This window comes from Meleagris gallopavo, unplaced genomic scaffold (assembly GCF_000146605.3).
Source record: "Meleagris gallopavo isolate NT-WF06-2002-E0010 breed Aviagen turkey brand Nicholas breeding stock unplaced genomic scaffold, Turkey_5.1 ChrUn_random_7180001957424, whole genome shotgun sequence".
NCBI lineage: Eukaryota > Metazoa > Chordata > Aves > Galliformes > Phasianidae > Meleagris > Meleagris gallopavo.
In genome coordinates, this window is record NW_011217650.1 from 124,861 (window position 1) to 139,526 (window position 14,666).

Sequence of the window (14,666 nt, forward strand, 5' to 3'; positions counted from 1 at the left end):
ATCCATGATTAACCCAAAGGGGGTAGATCCAAATTTTCAGCCTGTAAATCAGATGGGTGCTGAAGCAAGGTGAGTTTCCATTCCCATGGATGCGGTTATCCAAGATAGCAGGAAGAAGCTTTAGCACTTCTTAATACTGTGGCAATCATCTCCTCCTTTTCATGAAATAAATTATTGAGAAACATGTCTCTGCTGTGTATTCAGACAAGTCTGGAAGCGTTTGATGAAGTCTCAATAGCAGTCAAGACTAAAAACTAGCAATAAGTCATGCATGGGTGAAGACCATTGCAGGGAGCTGTTTGTGTTTCATGGCGTGGTTTAGATCCAGATGTTGCAGTCTAACCACCACAAAGATTGCAGATGAAGACTCCCATAACACAAGCGGAGTTGATCCCATTGAGCCAGCATCTCACAGACATGAATTCTCCTGGATGAAGGCATCTCAACAGTACCCATGGGCTTGGGGAAAGTAGACTACCTCTGATATGCCCTCCACTCTGTCCATTCTTCCTTATTTCTAAGCTAAGAGAAATTTAAATATGACATGATTGAGAAGTTTAGGAGAGTCCTGGGGTCTCTGGGCTAAGATGTTCCTTCCCAAAGCAAGGAAAAATTTCCTTCCCTAACCTTGATGGGCTGTTAGTGGCACCTGAGAGGTAAAGCTGTGCTTGGCCCAAACCAGAAGATAACCTCTTTCTTTAGAGATTTGCTCTCGGCTGGCTGATGTTATGAGCCTATGGGGGACTTGAGAGCATCACAGTCGTTCTGGAGCTTGTTTGATACTCAGGCTCCATGGCCTCACGGTCTGTCATGCTGCAGGATCAGGAATCAATACTCAGATTCATGTTGGTGTGTGGGGTCACTGGCTTCCTCCCATGAGCTCTGGGGACAGAAGGGTCTTAGTGAGCCCCAGCCAAGCTCCTCTGGCTGTTGATTCAGTAGGAAAAAAGTTGAGGTTCTCTGTGGTGCTTGCTGGTGCCCATGGTGGGGAGCTGGGTTCCAGCATCCTCATGCAGCATCCCTGCCCCATATCTGTGTGCTCTGGTGCACAGTCATGGATCTGCTGCTCTCCTGAATAACAGACAGGGGGAAAAAAACAAGCATCTTCAAGTATACTGCAACTCCTGGGGATGATTCAAGCTGCTCTTACCCTTAGCAGATTTCCCTCAGGGAGAGTTCAAGCCTGTTTGGCTGCAGAAATCCCTCTCCAAATGCCCATCCCTATATGCCCTCCTCCTGTGCCTGTCCTTGTTGAGATGTGCACTGCTGGAGGAACATCTGGTTTTTCTCACAACGCCTCAGTCTCTGTTGTTTTTTAGCACTCCCAGCTCTGAGTAAACACTGTGTTTGCTGCAGGGACTAGTGACATGGGAACATCACTCACCCCAGGCTGCCTTTATGCTTTTATTTTTGGAGGGGATGTTTATTATCCTTGATATTAGGTGATTGCTGAGCTACAAATCACCCATCCCCAGAAGCAAAAAATGGAAAAAATCTGTCCCTGTCTTTTTCTGCTTTGTTGTATTTAGCATGGCCCAGCCCAGCATGATGGCTTTCCTGGACTCTGGGACTGGCTGTGATGGAGGAGGCTGTTTTTTCCCTAAGGTTGCCAGACTGGCTGCACACTCAAAGGGAATCTTGCTGTCGGCTTGTCCTCTCATTCTTTCATCACAGCTCTCCATAGACCTGTGCTGTTTTTTGTCTTTTTTTTTGTCTTTTTTTTCTTTTTTAACTTATTTTTCTTCCTTTTACAAAAAGCTGTGATCTTGTGCGGGGCTGGACCCATAGGCAGCATTGGTTTGAAATGCGTTGGGCTTTTGCCAAAACCTCAGTGAGATTTGGAGTTGACCATTAACACTCCTCCCTGCTCCCTGCACAGCTCTGAATGTATTTTTGAGTGCTGCCTGGCGCATGGTTTGGCATCATCCCATGATCAGCAGGGTCCAATTCACATTTAGCTGGGACCCTGAGCAGTGCAGACTCCATGCAGCTGGTGAGCCTCACACACCCTTACTGGACACAGCTGCAGATTTTAGGAAGATACAGAGTAACCCAACAAAAACCCCATCCAAACCCCCCAGATGCAAGGAAGGACTCCTGCATGACTGGGAGTCTATTAGAAGCTGGATCCAGCCTGTCACAGGGCTCCAGCTTTACTCCCACAAGCATCAATCTGGTGCACGGATGCTTCTCATATCTAAGGGAGAAGGCAAAGGAAAAGCATTGAGAAAATGTATTTTTATTGCAAAAGCAGTAAGACAAAGCCCCCCTCATTTGAACTGTATGTGTTGTCTGGTGCTGGTGATGTCTGGGTGCCACAAAGCAGGCTTTGGCTCATACAGTAAGGTGTTGGGTGAGAAGGAACAACATTATTTGGGGTGAGGTGGTGGTGTGGGACAAGGCAGGCTCTTCGTGACTTTCATAGGTCTGTTTCTGGTGCTCAAAGAGCCACAAACATCTACCCTGGCCCCTTTGCTCTGCTAGAGCAGTGTGGGAAGGGGATCTGGGGACAGCAGGGACAGACAGAGTGACCTCCTGGGGCACATGCTGGAAACAGCAAGCAGCCTCCTTTTCTTCATCACCTGCACACAGACCACAGATCTTCTGTATCAGCATGGACCAGCAAAACCCCAGGTCCCTCCCCGACGCTGGCACTTGAGGACACCTTTTGGGGGTAATCAGCAGAAATAAGGACACCACTGTCTGATGTGATGCAGGACTCAGGGAAGGTGGTTTGTGATCCATCCCAGCCTGTGCTGAGGGAGGGGGCACTTTCAGCCCCATCTAAGCAGAATGCTGTCAGCTTGTCACTTTTAAACACCCATCAAAGCTTCAGAACACAAACAGTAAATACATTAAATAAATCCACAGCCTCAGCTCTAATTTCAATGAAGCCTGGGGTGAAAAAAAGCCCTAAACCTACCACCACACTTGGAATAGACAGACAAGTTAAACCTCGTTTTGTTTTCCAAAGTTTTTTATCAATCAAGACAATTCAAGTTACAGCTCTGTTTTCATAACAATTAGAATAAGAAAAGTGGTTAAAAATGATCCCACCAGCACTGCAGTCCAACTCAGGAAAGCATGTGAAATCCAACCACCCACTAAAGCTGACACATGAGAAAATAAGCTTCAAAACCCAATCCCATGGGCATCATGCTGACCTGCTGCTCATCACCACCTGCTAGTGCTGACTGAACCAATCCCCATCACCTGTTTTGAGGCTTTTCCTTGGCTGAGTTAACCTGGTTTTGGACAGTGACCCAGTGTGTAGCCCAGAGAAACCTCCCTGGGTATTGGTTCCCAAAATGTCCATGCACAGAAAGCTTGTGATCTGCAAAGTCTTAGGGATGCTCGACCTGGGTTGCAGCATAGTGTTAGTGGTTTTGGTAAAAAGTTTGATGGAGACAGCATCCAGGAGCTTATGAGATAGCTTGAGGGAGCATTGCTGAGCCTGTCCCCAAAAAGGCTTGGTGCCATGGATCCAGGGAATGACAGTCAGATGAGCCCTTACTCCAGGGCTTCATCCCTGCTCTCCTCCCAGCTTCCCCCTCCTACTAGCTGGAGCACTGAATGGCCATGACCACATCTGTCCTAACCACAGCATTTAGAAAAATAAAGTTACTCTATAATCTTACTCATTCACAACTAGTTAATAAACACCTTTGACAATAAAACTCTTTCTTTTGAGGGAAGGGGAAGGAAGACGGTGTGTCTAATGGAGATTTTCCCTCCTGACAGAGCCCTATTGAATTTTGGTACTTTTCTGGCACAAAGCTGCTGGAGTGCAGCCACAGAGGACTTTAAGATCCCATGTGGCAGATGGAGAGGTCAGCTTGGCCTCGTCGAGTCTCGATTTGTTGATAATGAGGCTGTGAAAAGGAGATAGAGGGTCGAGGGGTGTTTTGTACCTAGCCATAAGATAAACTTTCTGCTGACTATGAAGACTTGTTATGGAATTTGCTTGCTTTCTAGCCACTGGATTGTTAGTGGAAATGTATTGAGTACACGTGTTAGAATATAAAAGGCTTGCTTTAGAAAGTAGAAATAGAGACATACATCACGACCATGATCATTATATGGCAATAAAGAAATCTTCCTGGCAAGAGAACTCTGTGTCGTGTGGCTAACTCACGACAATCCAGTCTGACAGCCAGTCTGCCACCACAATCCATGAAGTCCAGCTGCAGCACCAGCCTCTGCCTCCATCTGCAGCTGGCACCTGATTCACCTGAGCTGAGGGATGGAAGCAGTGGACATGAGATCTCCCCATCTGCTCCCACGCAAAGTAGAATAGATTTTACTGACTTCTAAGAGGGGACCAAGGCACTCATGCAGTTCCTGCCATCATTTTCACAGTAAAGGGATTCTTCTAGGAAGGCTAAACCTTGTCAGAGTGTGTTTGTAGCCTGGAAAGCCACTGTTACTTGTACTGGGGCCAGAGAGAAAACCTGAGCCCTCCACAGCTAAAAGCTACAAGAAACAGGCTTAGAGGCTGAGCTTGGAACCTGCCTGTGCTCCTGCTGGACCTGAGGACTCCCTCGAGACTGATTTTGAGGCTAAAACACAAAATTATACAGAGCAGATCCAATTAGACATCAGGTTGTTTCCAAAGAGGCATAGAATCACAAAATGGCTGAGGTTGGAAGGGACCTCTGGAGGCCTCATGGAGGGGTCACCTCGAGCAGGTTGCCCAGGACCATATCCAGACAGCTTCTGAAGATCTCCAAGGACAGCATCCATCACACTGAACATTCTCACTTCCTTCCTAACTATAAAAACACTTTAGATATTGCCCCAAACACCTGAGTTTCCACTTGTGGACACTATCACAACCTATAGGTGCATCTCCTTTTCTGCCTCCTGCAAACCCAGACACAGTTGGCCTTAGAGAATGACCATCACTGGTATCCAACTCTACCCAAAAAGCTGCTTCATCTCCCTGGGTAGTGGATTCACTTCTGGATGCAATCCCATAAGAAGATCTGCAGCTGCTGTGCTCTTGCCCCTTGCCTTCCCAGACAATGTGGCTCAGTTCCGAGCAGGCATGTTAAAAATGAATGGGCTGAGAGATGCCAGCAGCCAGGGCACAGCTGGGAAAGTCCTGCCCCAGGGAACAGGGCTGGCAGACTGCAACCCTGTTTGTGGTTGCTTAGAGTGGAGGTTGCCTGTGTCTCTGTAAGTGCATCTTCCTGATCAAAACCAAATGGGAAAGCTGGAAAAGCATCCTGAAAAAGGAGGAGGGAGAAATGCTGAGAAAATCCCCACACAGGCAATGGGAGGGACATGAGTCGAAGTCTCACCCATCCTAGTGCTGGGGACTGCGGGCACAGGAACACGTCACCCCACGTCCACTCCAGAAACCTCCGACAACAAGCCCAAAAGCAGAAGAAGTCCCCTGCATCATGAAGAAGAGAAGGGCTGCTTCAGAAAAGCTCTACAGAACATCATCATTTCTCTAATTCCAACCCAAAACGGAGATAGATATTAGTTTAATTTCATGCTACATGAGAACATTTTCTTGGGTGAAGCAAGAACACCCACTGGCACAAAACCATCAATGCAAAAGCTGGTGCTTTTCACCCACCAGCAAGCTGGCTAGCAGCAAACATTACATCCGTGACTTGTGCCGTTGCAAGAACCTGCTGTTCCCTAGGAAGCGGCACACAGACCCTTAGAGATTGGCTTCAAGCAGTCCCTCTGCCAGCAACAAATCTGAAAGCTCATCTGGGGGGGGAAATAAATCTGTGTATATATCTCTATATAATCTAGTTTGTTGGCTGCTCTTAAAAAAGTCTTTTTAAATATACTTGCCATATTAGAAAACTTAAGGCAGGCTGTGCTGTAGCAACCCTCCCACATCACACACCCCCAAGCGAGTGCTGAATGCTCCCATGGGACAAGAAATGCTCCCACAAGGCACTAACCAAATCTCACCTCCAAAAATCCTAGGGAACCAAAAAGATATTAGGTTTGACTGCATGACAACTCAGTCTTCACAACTAAAGAGAAAATTCTGCCTATTACAACCCAACTGCTGCCTCCCACCTGCACCAAATAAAAAAATAGATAGACTACCTTCCTCAAAAAACAACAACAAAAAATCCCCAAGGAGAACGAAGTCTATTTAATACACTTCCACAATCCCAGTCCCAAATGAAATGTGCAATTAGAATTATTATTTGTTAAAAAGTTGTAGCATAAGGCATGGTTTTCCTAAAGCAGATGCAGGAGCAGGTTAGGAAACCCAGAGGAAATAGGCGACCTCGTCCAGGTCGACGGGATAGTCCGTGAGCAGCACTGGTGTCTTCTCAAAGAGTTCCCCCTTGTAGCTGCGCCATTTGCCCGCTGGCAGGTAGACGTCGCGCTCCTGCTTGCCCATCTCCAGCACGGGAGCCACCATGAGGGTGTCCCCAATGAGGAACTGCGAGTCGATGCGGTGCGTGGCCTCGTCGCGGGGCGAGATCCACCAGATGGGCCGGATGATGGGGTCTCCCGTGTCGGTCACCTCCCCGGCCAGCTCCAGCAGCAGCGGGGCCACCAGCGACTCGTGGAGCTCCGTGAACTTCTGCGCGATCTCCACCACTTCCTTGTCGTAGAGCCACGGTGGGATGGAGAACTGCATGGAGGGCATGAAGGCTGACAGCTCCAGCCATCGGATGTACAGCTCCCGGTCCGGGATCTCAACTGCTCCGTCCGTCTTGTTGGGGAGGAAGTTTCCTCCAATCATGTCTGGCAATACAAATGGATAGCCCAGCATGCTGATGGTGAGCACTGTAGGAATGAGAGACTTGAGGCCAAGCTCGTAGCCCCACACAGAGTCGCGGTCAATGATGCGGAAGAAGCAGGAGATGTTTTGTGACTGGTAGCCCACCCGTACCTCAGCCAGCTCGTAGAAGGGGATGGCCATCTCGGTGTAGCGCCGGGACCAGATGCTGGGGTCGGAGAGAGGCCGGAAGGTGCTGAACTGCTTGGGCAGGTAGCTGGTCTCACCTGCATCAAATTTGAAGGAGGAGATACCGTACTTGTGACGGAGCTGGCGCAGGTGACTCTGGAACCAGTCCCGGGCTGCTGGGTTGGTAAAGTCCAGGATGGCCCCAATGCCATTCCACCACTCCACCATGGCTGGCAGCCGCCCCGAGGGCTCTTTGATGAAGAGCTGACGCTCAATCCCCACACCAAAATTTGAGGAATTATAGTTTATGAAAGGGTGGGTCCACAGAGTGACCTTAAACCCATCTTCCCTCAGTTTTGCAAACATCTCAGTTACATTGGGGAACTTGACAGGGTCAAAGTCAAAGTCCCCATAGGCCTGTGTGTACATGTCATCAATTTCAATGTGGCTGCAGTTGAAACGGTATTTCTTAATGTTTCTTGCAAAATGTAGAACTTTATCCTGATCAATATCGTTTTTGTAGAGGGCCCATGTGGACCAGATAGGGTATCGGAAGGCGTTCTCAGCAGGGATCTTGGAGGGCTTGTTGAAGTACCTGCGCACCATGTACTTGTGGATGGAGGTGACGTCGGAGCCCACGCACACCCGGTAGCTCAGCTCAGGGAAGGGCTGCTGCCCCGGCGGGGGCTTGTAGGGAGAGTCCTTGTAGCGGGCCTGGAAGAAGAGGGAGCGCTCGGTGGCGTTGAAGCCCAGGTGGAAGGGCACCGAGTCGTTGATCTTGATGGCCGCCGCCTTGGAGGAGAGCCAGTAGCGCTCCAGGATGCCCCCGAAGCTGTCGCGGAAAGAGTAGACGTCGCTGGTGACATAGGGCACGGGCTCCTGGTAGCCCGCCAGGCGGATGGGCCAGTGCTGGGTGCTCATCTCCGAGCCCCCGTACCAGTGGGCGTCCTCCCAGAACATGGTGTGCTCCACCGCCGGGCCAGCCGCCAGCTCCTCCCAGCGCACGCGGTAGCACATCACCGTGTCCTTGGGCTTCACCGTCTGGATGAAGAAGTTGAGCGGCCCCCGGTTCGACCGCGTGCAGCTCAGGATCTCACCCTCCTTGGAGCACGACTCCAGGTCCAGGCTCCCCGAGCGGAACGCCAGCCTGAACACCACCTCCCCGTGCTGGTTCCTGATGACGAAGCCATCTGCCCGCAGGTCCATCAGCTCCGTCTTGAGCTGCTCTGCCTTCCGCAGGGACACCGTGTAGTAGCACCAGGCCACCACCGCGGCGATGAACAGGATGAGGCCCAGCGTGACGGCCCCCAGCATGGGCCTCAACTCCTTCGATGGCTTCTGCTTCACCGGTGTGAAGTTTTCAGGCAGGAAAGTGTACATGGCACTTATTTTCTCTATCACTTCTTGCAGAGGAGTGGAAAGAAAGTTGTCTCTGCAGCCAGGCTAGGATTTTCAGGAAAAGAAAACAGAGAGTTTCCACCTCCACTGAGACCCAGAGCACATATCTCTGAAAAAGAAGAGGATAAATATATTCTAGGAATAACCTCTGAACCAAGGGATCACTTGTCACCTGTTCTCTGTCTCAATTTCAGCTGTTCTCTTTGCCCCCACACTGCATGCGGAGTGGCATCTACAGCCCCCAAACACCCTGCAGATGTCACGCCAGGATCCCAGCTGGAAACACCCAAGCAGTATGTGCTTAAGCTTTTTGGTTGCAGCCTGCTCCCCTGTACGTGGCCCCAGGAAGGAGGCTGCTTAGAGAGCCAAGAGCTGAGTTGCTTTCCCTGTGCTGTGGGACCAGCCAAGCACTGCGCTGTGGGTTCAGAGTCGAAAAGTGAAGCAAGGACATGGAAAGGAGCAAAACCAGGCAAAGGAGGAACAGGGGTGGAGAGGAGCCATGGAGATGCTGGTGCATGCCTTGAGCCCCAGGATGCTGGGCTGTCTCAGGGGCTTGGCATAAGCAAGGGCAGGACTAAACAACTTCCCTTGCCCCTTCCAGCCCATCACAGGTGGAACGCCCCAGGACAAGCAGCAGGGCAGCCCAGCTGCTGATCTTCCTGGGGATGCAGCCTGCAGGGAAAAACAGGGACCTGAGGATCTCCAAAGCCCTCTGCTCCAAGCAGGGATACTCAGGTGTGAACCTGAACAGCTGGGTTCTACAACCTGAGAATGGGCTCTACAACATGCATCACTCTCAGTATGTGTCTTATAGCAGCAGCTGGGGCACATCTTGCAGCTGGGGACTATTTTCTTACAAGAAGGAAGATCAGAGAGGCTGCCAGGCAGAGGTGCAGGGACAGAGTACAATACAGACACAGGATGTCTGGGGCTGGAGCTGCAGCAAAGGAAGGATGGGATGCAGCCGCACAGTATGAGTGCTGGAGTGGCCATGTCAACCTTCCGCTGGGTGCCTGTGACTTTCCAGGCTGCCAGACGCTTTAAATGGGATTACAGCAGCATTAGGAAGCGATTAGCAAGAGTGGGTGGTAGGTTGAGCTAAATAACCTGTCCCACAGCCAAGTCCCATTGAGCCTTTGCACAGACAGGAGCAGCTCTGGTCACCATGCCTGTGTCACTCGGGGCAAGATGCTGCCTGCAGGAGGGGATGGGGCCGCATTCCCCTGCACATGTAATGCACAGCCAGCTGAGCCCAGCCATGAGAAAATGGGCAATAGAGAAACTGGGCAAAAGAGATGTTGGTAGGAGATCCTGCACTGGCATTAAACCATGCTCCTACATCAACACCTCTGGTGTTAGAGTTAGACATAACCAATAAAGCTGAGCAATGCCACAGGGACACTGTGATGCCCAACCTGGAGCTGCTTCGCTGCTGCCCATCTCCACCAGCTTGGGCATCCACAGCAGGCTAGAGGTTGCTGCCAGCACCAAAGAACACATGGGGCCAGTGCACATAGCTGTGCGTGCTTCTGGACCTACAAATTGTGTGGGCATAGCCCAAATGAGTTCCCTCGCTCTCTGCACTGGGGAGTTCTGGGACGCCAGTGACAGAGCTACTGCTATCAGAGACAAGGCTGAGCCTTGTATGGGTGCTATCTTGGGACTGGGAGGCTTGGCAGGGGTGGAAAGAAAATGTATCCACCTGGAGAGCAGAACTGGTAAATTATTTGGGGAAAAGGATTTTTGGAACCTGTCGTGTTTCCTGAGAGAGAGGAAATAAATGGCTTTTCTTTCCTAGGTCTCTTCTGGGGTTTTATGCTCCAGAAATGGCTGATTCTGCTACTCTATTCCTCATCTCCACTTAAAACTGAGAGCAACAAAGCAGTCCCCTGCTCCAGGGGCTCTCTGGATTGTCATCGTCCTCTCAGGAGGTTGGTTTATTATTTATGAACGACTTTGAATCTGCTCTATTTTTAGGCTGTTTCTTTTCCCCCCTCCATGGGTCGGAATTTGTGACGTGCATGGAGGAACCAGCACTGCTGCTGCCACTCAGGAGTGAAGCAATACAGTTTGTAGGAGAGGTTTTACACCCAATCTGCCTTGCAGTGGTTTGCAACCCTGGTGTCTAAGCCAGCAGATGCAATCCAGTCCATGTGTTCAGCCTGTCTGTGGGCCTGGTGCACTGAAATAGGGATGCAAAGGATAGCAGTGCAGGGACAGCTGGCAGTGGCACAGCATCACTGGCTGACTCAGGGAGCCAAAATGCCTCCCTGCTTGCAGGGTAGTGGCAAAGCCAACAAAACAGTTGAGCCAACCTCTGCGGCTTGGCTCAGGTAGCCCTCCATGCAGGCAGCCCACCGTCCTGCACTGTCCCACTGCAGAGGATGGTAATTTGTACACGCTGTCAGTAGGCAGCACCCAAAAATGCTGAGTGACACCATGCAAAGACTCTCAGACCCCAAAAACCAGCTGCAACTCAGCACCCATCAGCATCATTTCTGGCATCAAATGTTCATGGTGGGAGCAAATTTGCAGAGCCAAGGTGGCTGAGAAATGATTTTGCAGCCTTAGGACAGCAGAACTGTGCCACATAGGGCCTTACTCTGTGCCTGGCCCAGCACTTTCTGGGTTTTGTTAACGCAATGTGCAACTCTCCAGCCTGTGATTAGTCTCAGAACAAAGTCTTTCAGGCACCCCCAAGATAAAGGCTTCCACCTTGCATGCAGAGAGCTGCCTGCACACGCAAAGCCTCTTTCAACATATTTTGGAATGCAACCTTGTTATTTTGCTCCAAGATGACATTACTGTGACCTCCAGCTCCTCTAAAAAAAGAAAACAGGCAGGGAGGACAGCAAAGACAAGCAGCGTGGTTGCAGCTTGCTGCGATGAAGCCTCCCAGCTGAACCAAAGCAAAGTTTTTTCTTTCTCATTCCATGGAAACAGTCAGTCACCGTGCCTTGATCAGAGATGAAAGCGCAGCATTCAAGCAGGACACACTTTGTGGAGTAAAAATAAAAATCCCTTTTTTGATCAGTTCTATTTTTGCCGATACAGCCGCTGAATGTGGGCTGCAAGACCCACAGCACCATTAACCCCAGCACCTTTGTAATGAGGTCATTTGTTTAAAAATGGTCACCTTCATCAAATCAGTCCCTACTGCCCCAAATTGTCAGCTCTGAACTGTGCTGGCACCACGTCTGTGCCAACACCCTGCACTGATTTCCTGGGCCTGCACGCCAGGAATCTACACCCTAGGGATGCAAGGTGCCACCACCTCCACAAACATCTGGCAGGGATTGAGCAGATGGAACACCATAGTCTTCACCACCAGGCATTTCCCGTCCTTAAAAGAGCAGCAAAATAGGGTAGTGAAAAGGAAAATGACCTCTACAAAGTGTCCACAGGGGAAAAAATGCCATTGACTTGCTAAACGGAGTTTGCAGTCTGCCAGCTGTAAATCTGAAAGGAGCTGGGATGAGCAAACCCTTCTGCATATTGTTTACCCAGCACTTTGGGTGAAATTGCTGTCCAATCTGATGGGAAATAGGAGGCAGGGGGACTCATGGTGGGGGCATGGCTGCTCCATGGACACGCTCCTCACAGTGGCATCAATTTGTCCCCTGCCCCGAAGTCACCGTGGGGCCCTGGATTTGTCCCCATGGGGTACAAGCCACTCCTAGGTCAGCCTGAGGGGACACTGGTCCCCAAGCAGTCACGGGGACAGCCAGAGCATCTTTTCCAGGGGACCCAAAAATGCCTGGTTTGAGGGACTTGCACGGCGTCACTTTGCAGGAGAGAAGTGACAACTACCTCCCTGCTTCTGGGATGCCACTCCATGTCAGTCCACGCAGCCATCACCACACCAGGATATGGGGTACAGACAGCTCATCCCAGAGGGGACACGGCACATTGGAAGCACCTGCAACTTCACTGCCTCCTGGGGCAGAAATCCACTTTGCTCCCGTGTCTCCAGCTGCCTGCCCTCCCCACATACTAGCACTGGCAGGTTTCAGGGCACGGCAGGCTGTGCTCCAGGCAGGCTGCAAGCAGCATATGCCTTCAGGCAGGAGGAAGGGACCTGCACATCATTGGCTTGTCATTGTCACATGTGTGTTCTCTCTGGGACCATGATGGCAGCGTGCAGCCAGCCCTCAGGCCATGGTGGCAGCCACAGGCATTGTGGTGGCACAGAGTGAGCGTGGGGAGCACTGCTGGCACAGGCAGATATCAGAGTGGGATTTGGGGCTCACCATTCATCTTCCTGCAGCAGGAGAGAAAGGGATGGCAAACAGTCACCCCCTCAGCACTCAGAGGTTTCAGGAAGCAGAAAGAAAGAAAGAAAAAATAATAATAATAAAAAAAAAATCCAATACCAAAATTTAAAAACAAACAAAACAAACAAAAAAAACATTATTTTTATTGTTTTCCCCCTAAAGTCTAAATACAGCCATGATTCAGCACTATAACAATGCTGCCTCAAGCAAAAGGAAACAACCTACCCCTCTGCTGCTGGTTGCACCAGGCATCTTGAGGATCAAACCCCAACGTGTAGAAAGCTCACCAGAAAAGGGCAGAAATGCTGCCAGGACATTGCACGGTCTGCAGAAATGGGCTGCAACACTCCCTCTGCTGAACCTTAAACATTTCCACCTGTACTGCAGGAATTGGTGCTCTGCAGCTCAGTTATACTTCTTATAGCTACCTGCATCAAGTGATGCTCCAAACCCAATTAAACACCTCATGGGTGCTTGACCAGGTCTGCCAGGCAAAAAAAACCCACAGTGAGTCAACCTTGGCAGGAAATGTCTTAATATTTAATACACCTGACAATTCCCTCTTCACAACATCCTCTTTCTTTGTTCTTTGCTGTGTGCTAATTGGTAAGATGAAGTTTTAATAGGCTGGTTTTTAGCTGCACACAAGCAGCGCAGCACAGCCGGCTCACACCTAAACCACGCCCACTCGCAGTGCCCAAATTTCCCCAAGATGCTGAACTCGCAGGCCCACAATGAGAAGAAAAGGAGAACTGAACAAACCTGTCCCCAAAAGCCTTGAAGGTACAAATGCAAAAAGTGACACCTCACAAAGTGGCCCTGGGTCTATGAGACCAAACGCCGTGCAGGCAGCCAGCCATGCTGCTCTCCCGCTTCCTCACAAGGATCCCTGCTGGCAGCAGCAGCTCCATCAGTCTCAGCACAGCATCACCCTCTGCCAAAAGGGAATGTGAGCGATGGCTGTAACAACCTCATGTGTGTGACCCAGGGCTCCAACTCCTGCTGCACTCGGTCCGCATTTTGTTTCTTTTGCTCCTCACAGCGTAGTTTGATGAACATAGCCCTCCCACACACAAGATGAGGCTGTGTCCATAGTGTGTGAAAACCGGGACAAAACCCATCCCCAGAGAATCAGAATGCAGCTGGAAGGATCACCCACGAGGATCACCAAGTCGAGCTCCCGGTTCCACACAGCAACAGTCAAACCCAATGTCTGCAAGCAATGTCCCAGTGCTCTGTGAGCTCCAGCAGCTCAGTGCCGTGCCCGCTGCCCTGGTCAGGCTGTTCCATGCCCACCGTCCTCTGGTGCAGAGCCTTTCCCAACCCCCGGCCCTCCCCTGGCACAGCTCCATGCCGTTCCCTCGGCCCTGTCGCCGTCACACAGAGCAGAGCTCAGCGCTGCCCTCCGCTCCCTATGAGGAGCTGCAGCCGCCATCAGGCTCCCCTCAGCTCCTCCGCTCTGTGCCCAGCACACCCAGGACCCCAGCGGCTCCAATGCCCCACCAGCAACGCCGCCCTCTCCCCAGTGCTCCTGAGCGCACATCACCTCACCCTGGGAGAACAGCCCTTAGCAGGACCCATGCCCAGTTCCCCCCCAGAACCCATTTCAGCCCCTCAAGCACCTCCACGACCCCGAGGCCCTGTCCCAACCCGTGCTGAGGACGCACCCCGTCCCCACCCGCCCTGCGGCGCTGAGGTCCCGCCGTGAACGCACGGCGCCGTGCCGGGCACGGTAAGCAAACGTCAGCATGGCGGGAGCCGAAATCCGAGCCCACCCTAACACCCAACCGCTACGATGCGATACGGGGGAGGAAACGGGAACCCCTGGCACAGCCTCTGCAATTTTCCAGCCTTCGGGTCCAGCGGGCTGCCCTGCTGGCGACAAGGCACGCGAACGCCCGCCCTTCAGCCCTGCACACCAGCCCGAGAAGGGAAGCAGAGGAATCGCTGCGGGCTCCGCCGCTCCACACCACCGCTGGCACCTGCCTGGGGAGGGAGGGAGGGAGGCCGTCCCCGAACCCACCGAGGACACCCCCGCCTCAACCGGGCATCCCAAACCCGCAACCCGCACACTTACGCGCAGCCCCGGGCCATGGCAG

At 51.5% G+C, this 14,666-nt stretch overlaps 1 protein-coding gene across 4 annotated transcripts; it reads right to left on the minus strand.

The window, feature by feature from the left end:
* Nucleotides 1-2,956: 2,956 nt before the first annotated feature.
* On the minus strand, nt 2,957-14,666 carry MYORG (myogenesis regulating glycosidase (putative)). Of its 4 annotated transcripts, none has more exons than XM_010728362.2 (3): nt 14,645-14,666; nt 6,266-8,402; nt 2,957-5,398 (listed from the first exon to the last, which is right to left on the minus strand). In XM_010728362.2, exons 2-3 carry the CDS (start codon nt 8,273-8,275, stop codon nt 5,309-5,311), a joined length of 2,100 nt encoding a protein of 699 aa, XP_010726664.1. In that variant the 5' UTR covers nt 8,276-8,402; nt 14,645-14,666; the 3' UTR covers nt 2,957-5,308. The 4 variants fall into 4 exon arrangements, with proteins under 4 accessions (XP_010726664.1, XP_010726667.1, XP_031413636.1 ...); XM_010728365.3 differs by lacking the exon at nt 14,645-14,666 and adding an exon at nt 13,330-13,907; XM_031557776.1 differs by lacking the exon at nt 14,645-14,666 and adding an exon at nt 12,544-12,632.

Bases quoted from the DNA above. Each gene is read 5' to 3' on its own strand.
- MYORG (XM_010728362.2), bottom strand. From the start codon at position 8,275: ATGTACACTTTCCTGCCTGAAAACTTCACACCGGTGAAGCAGAAGCCA. The intron at 5,399-6,265 runs GTCGCCTATTTC...TTCATGATGCAG, and splicing joins ATCCCGTCGACCTGGACGAG to GGGACTTCTTCTGCTTTTGG.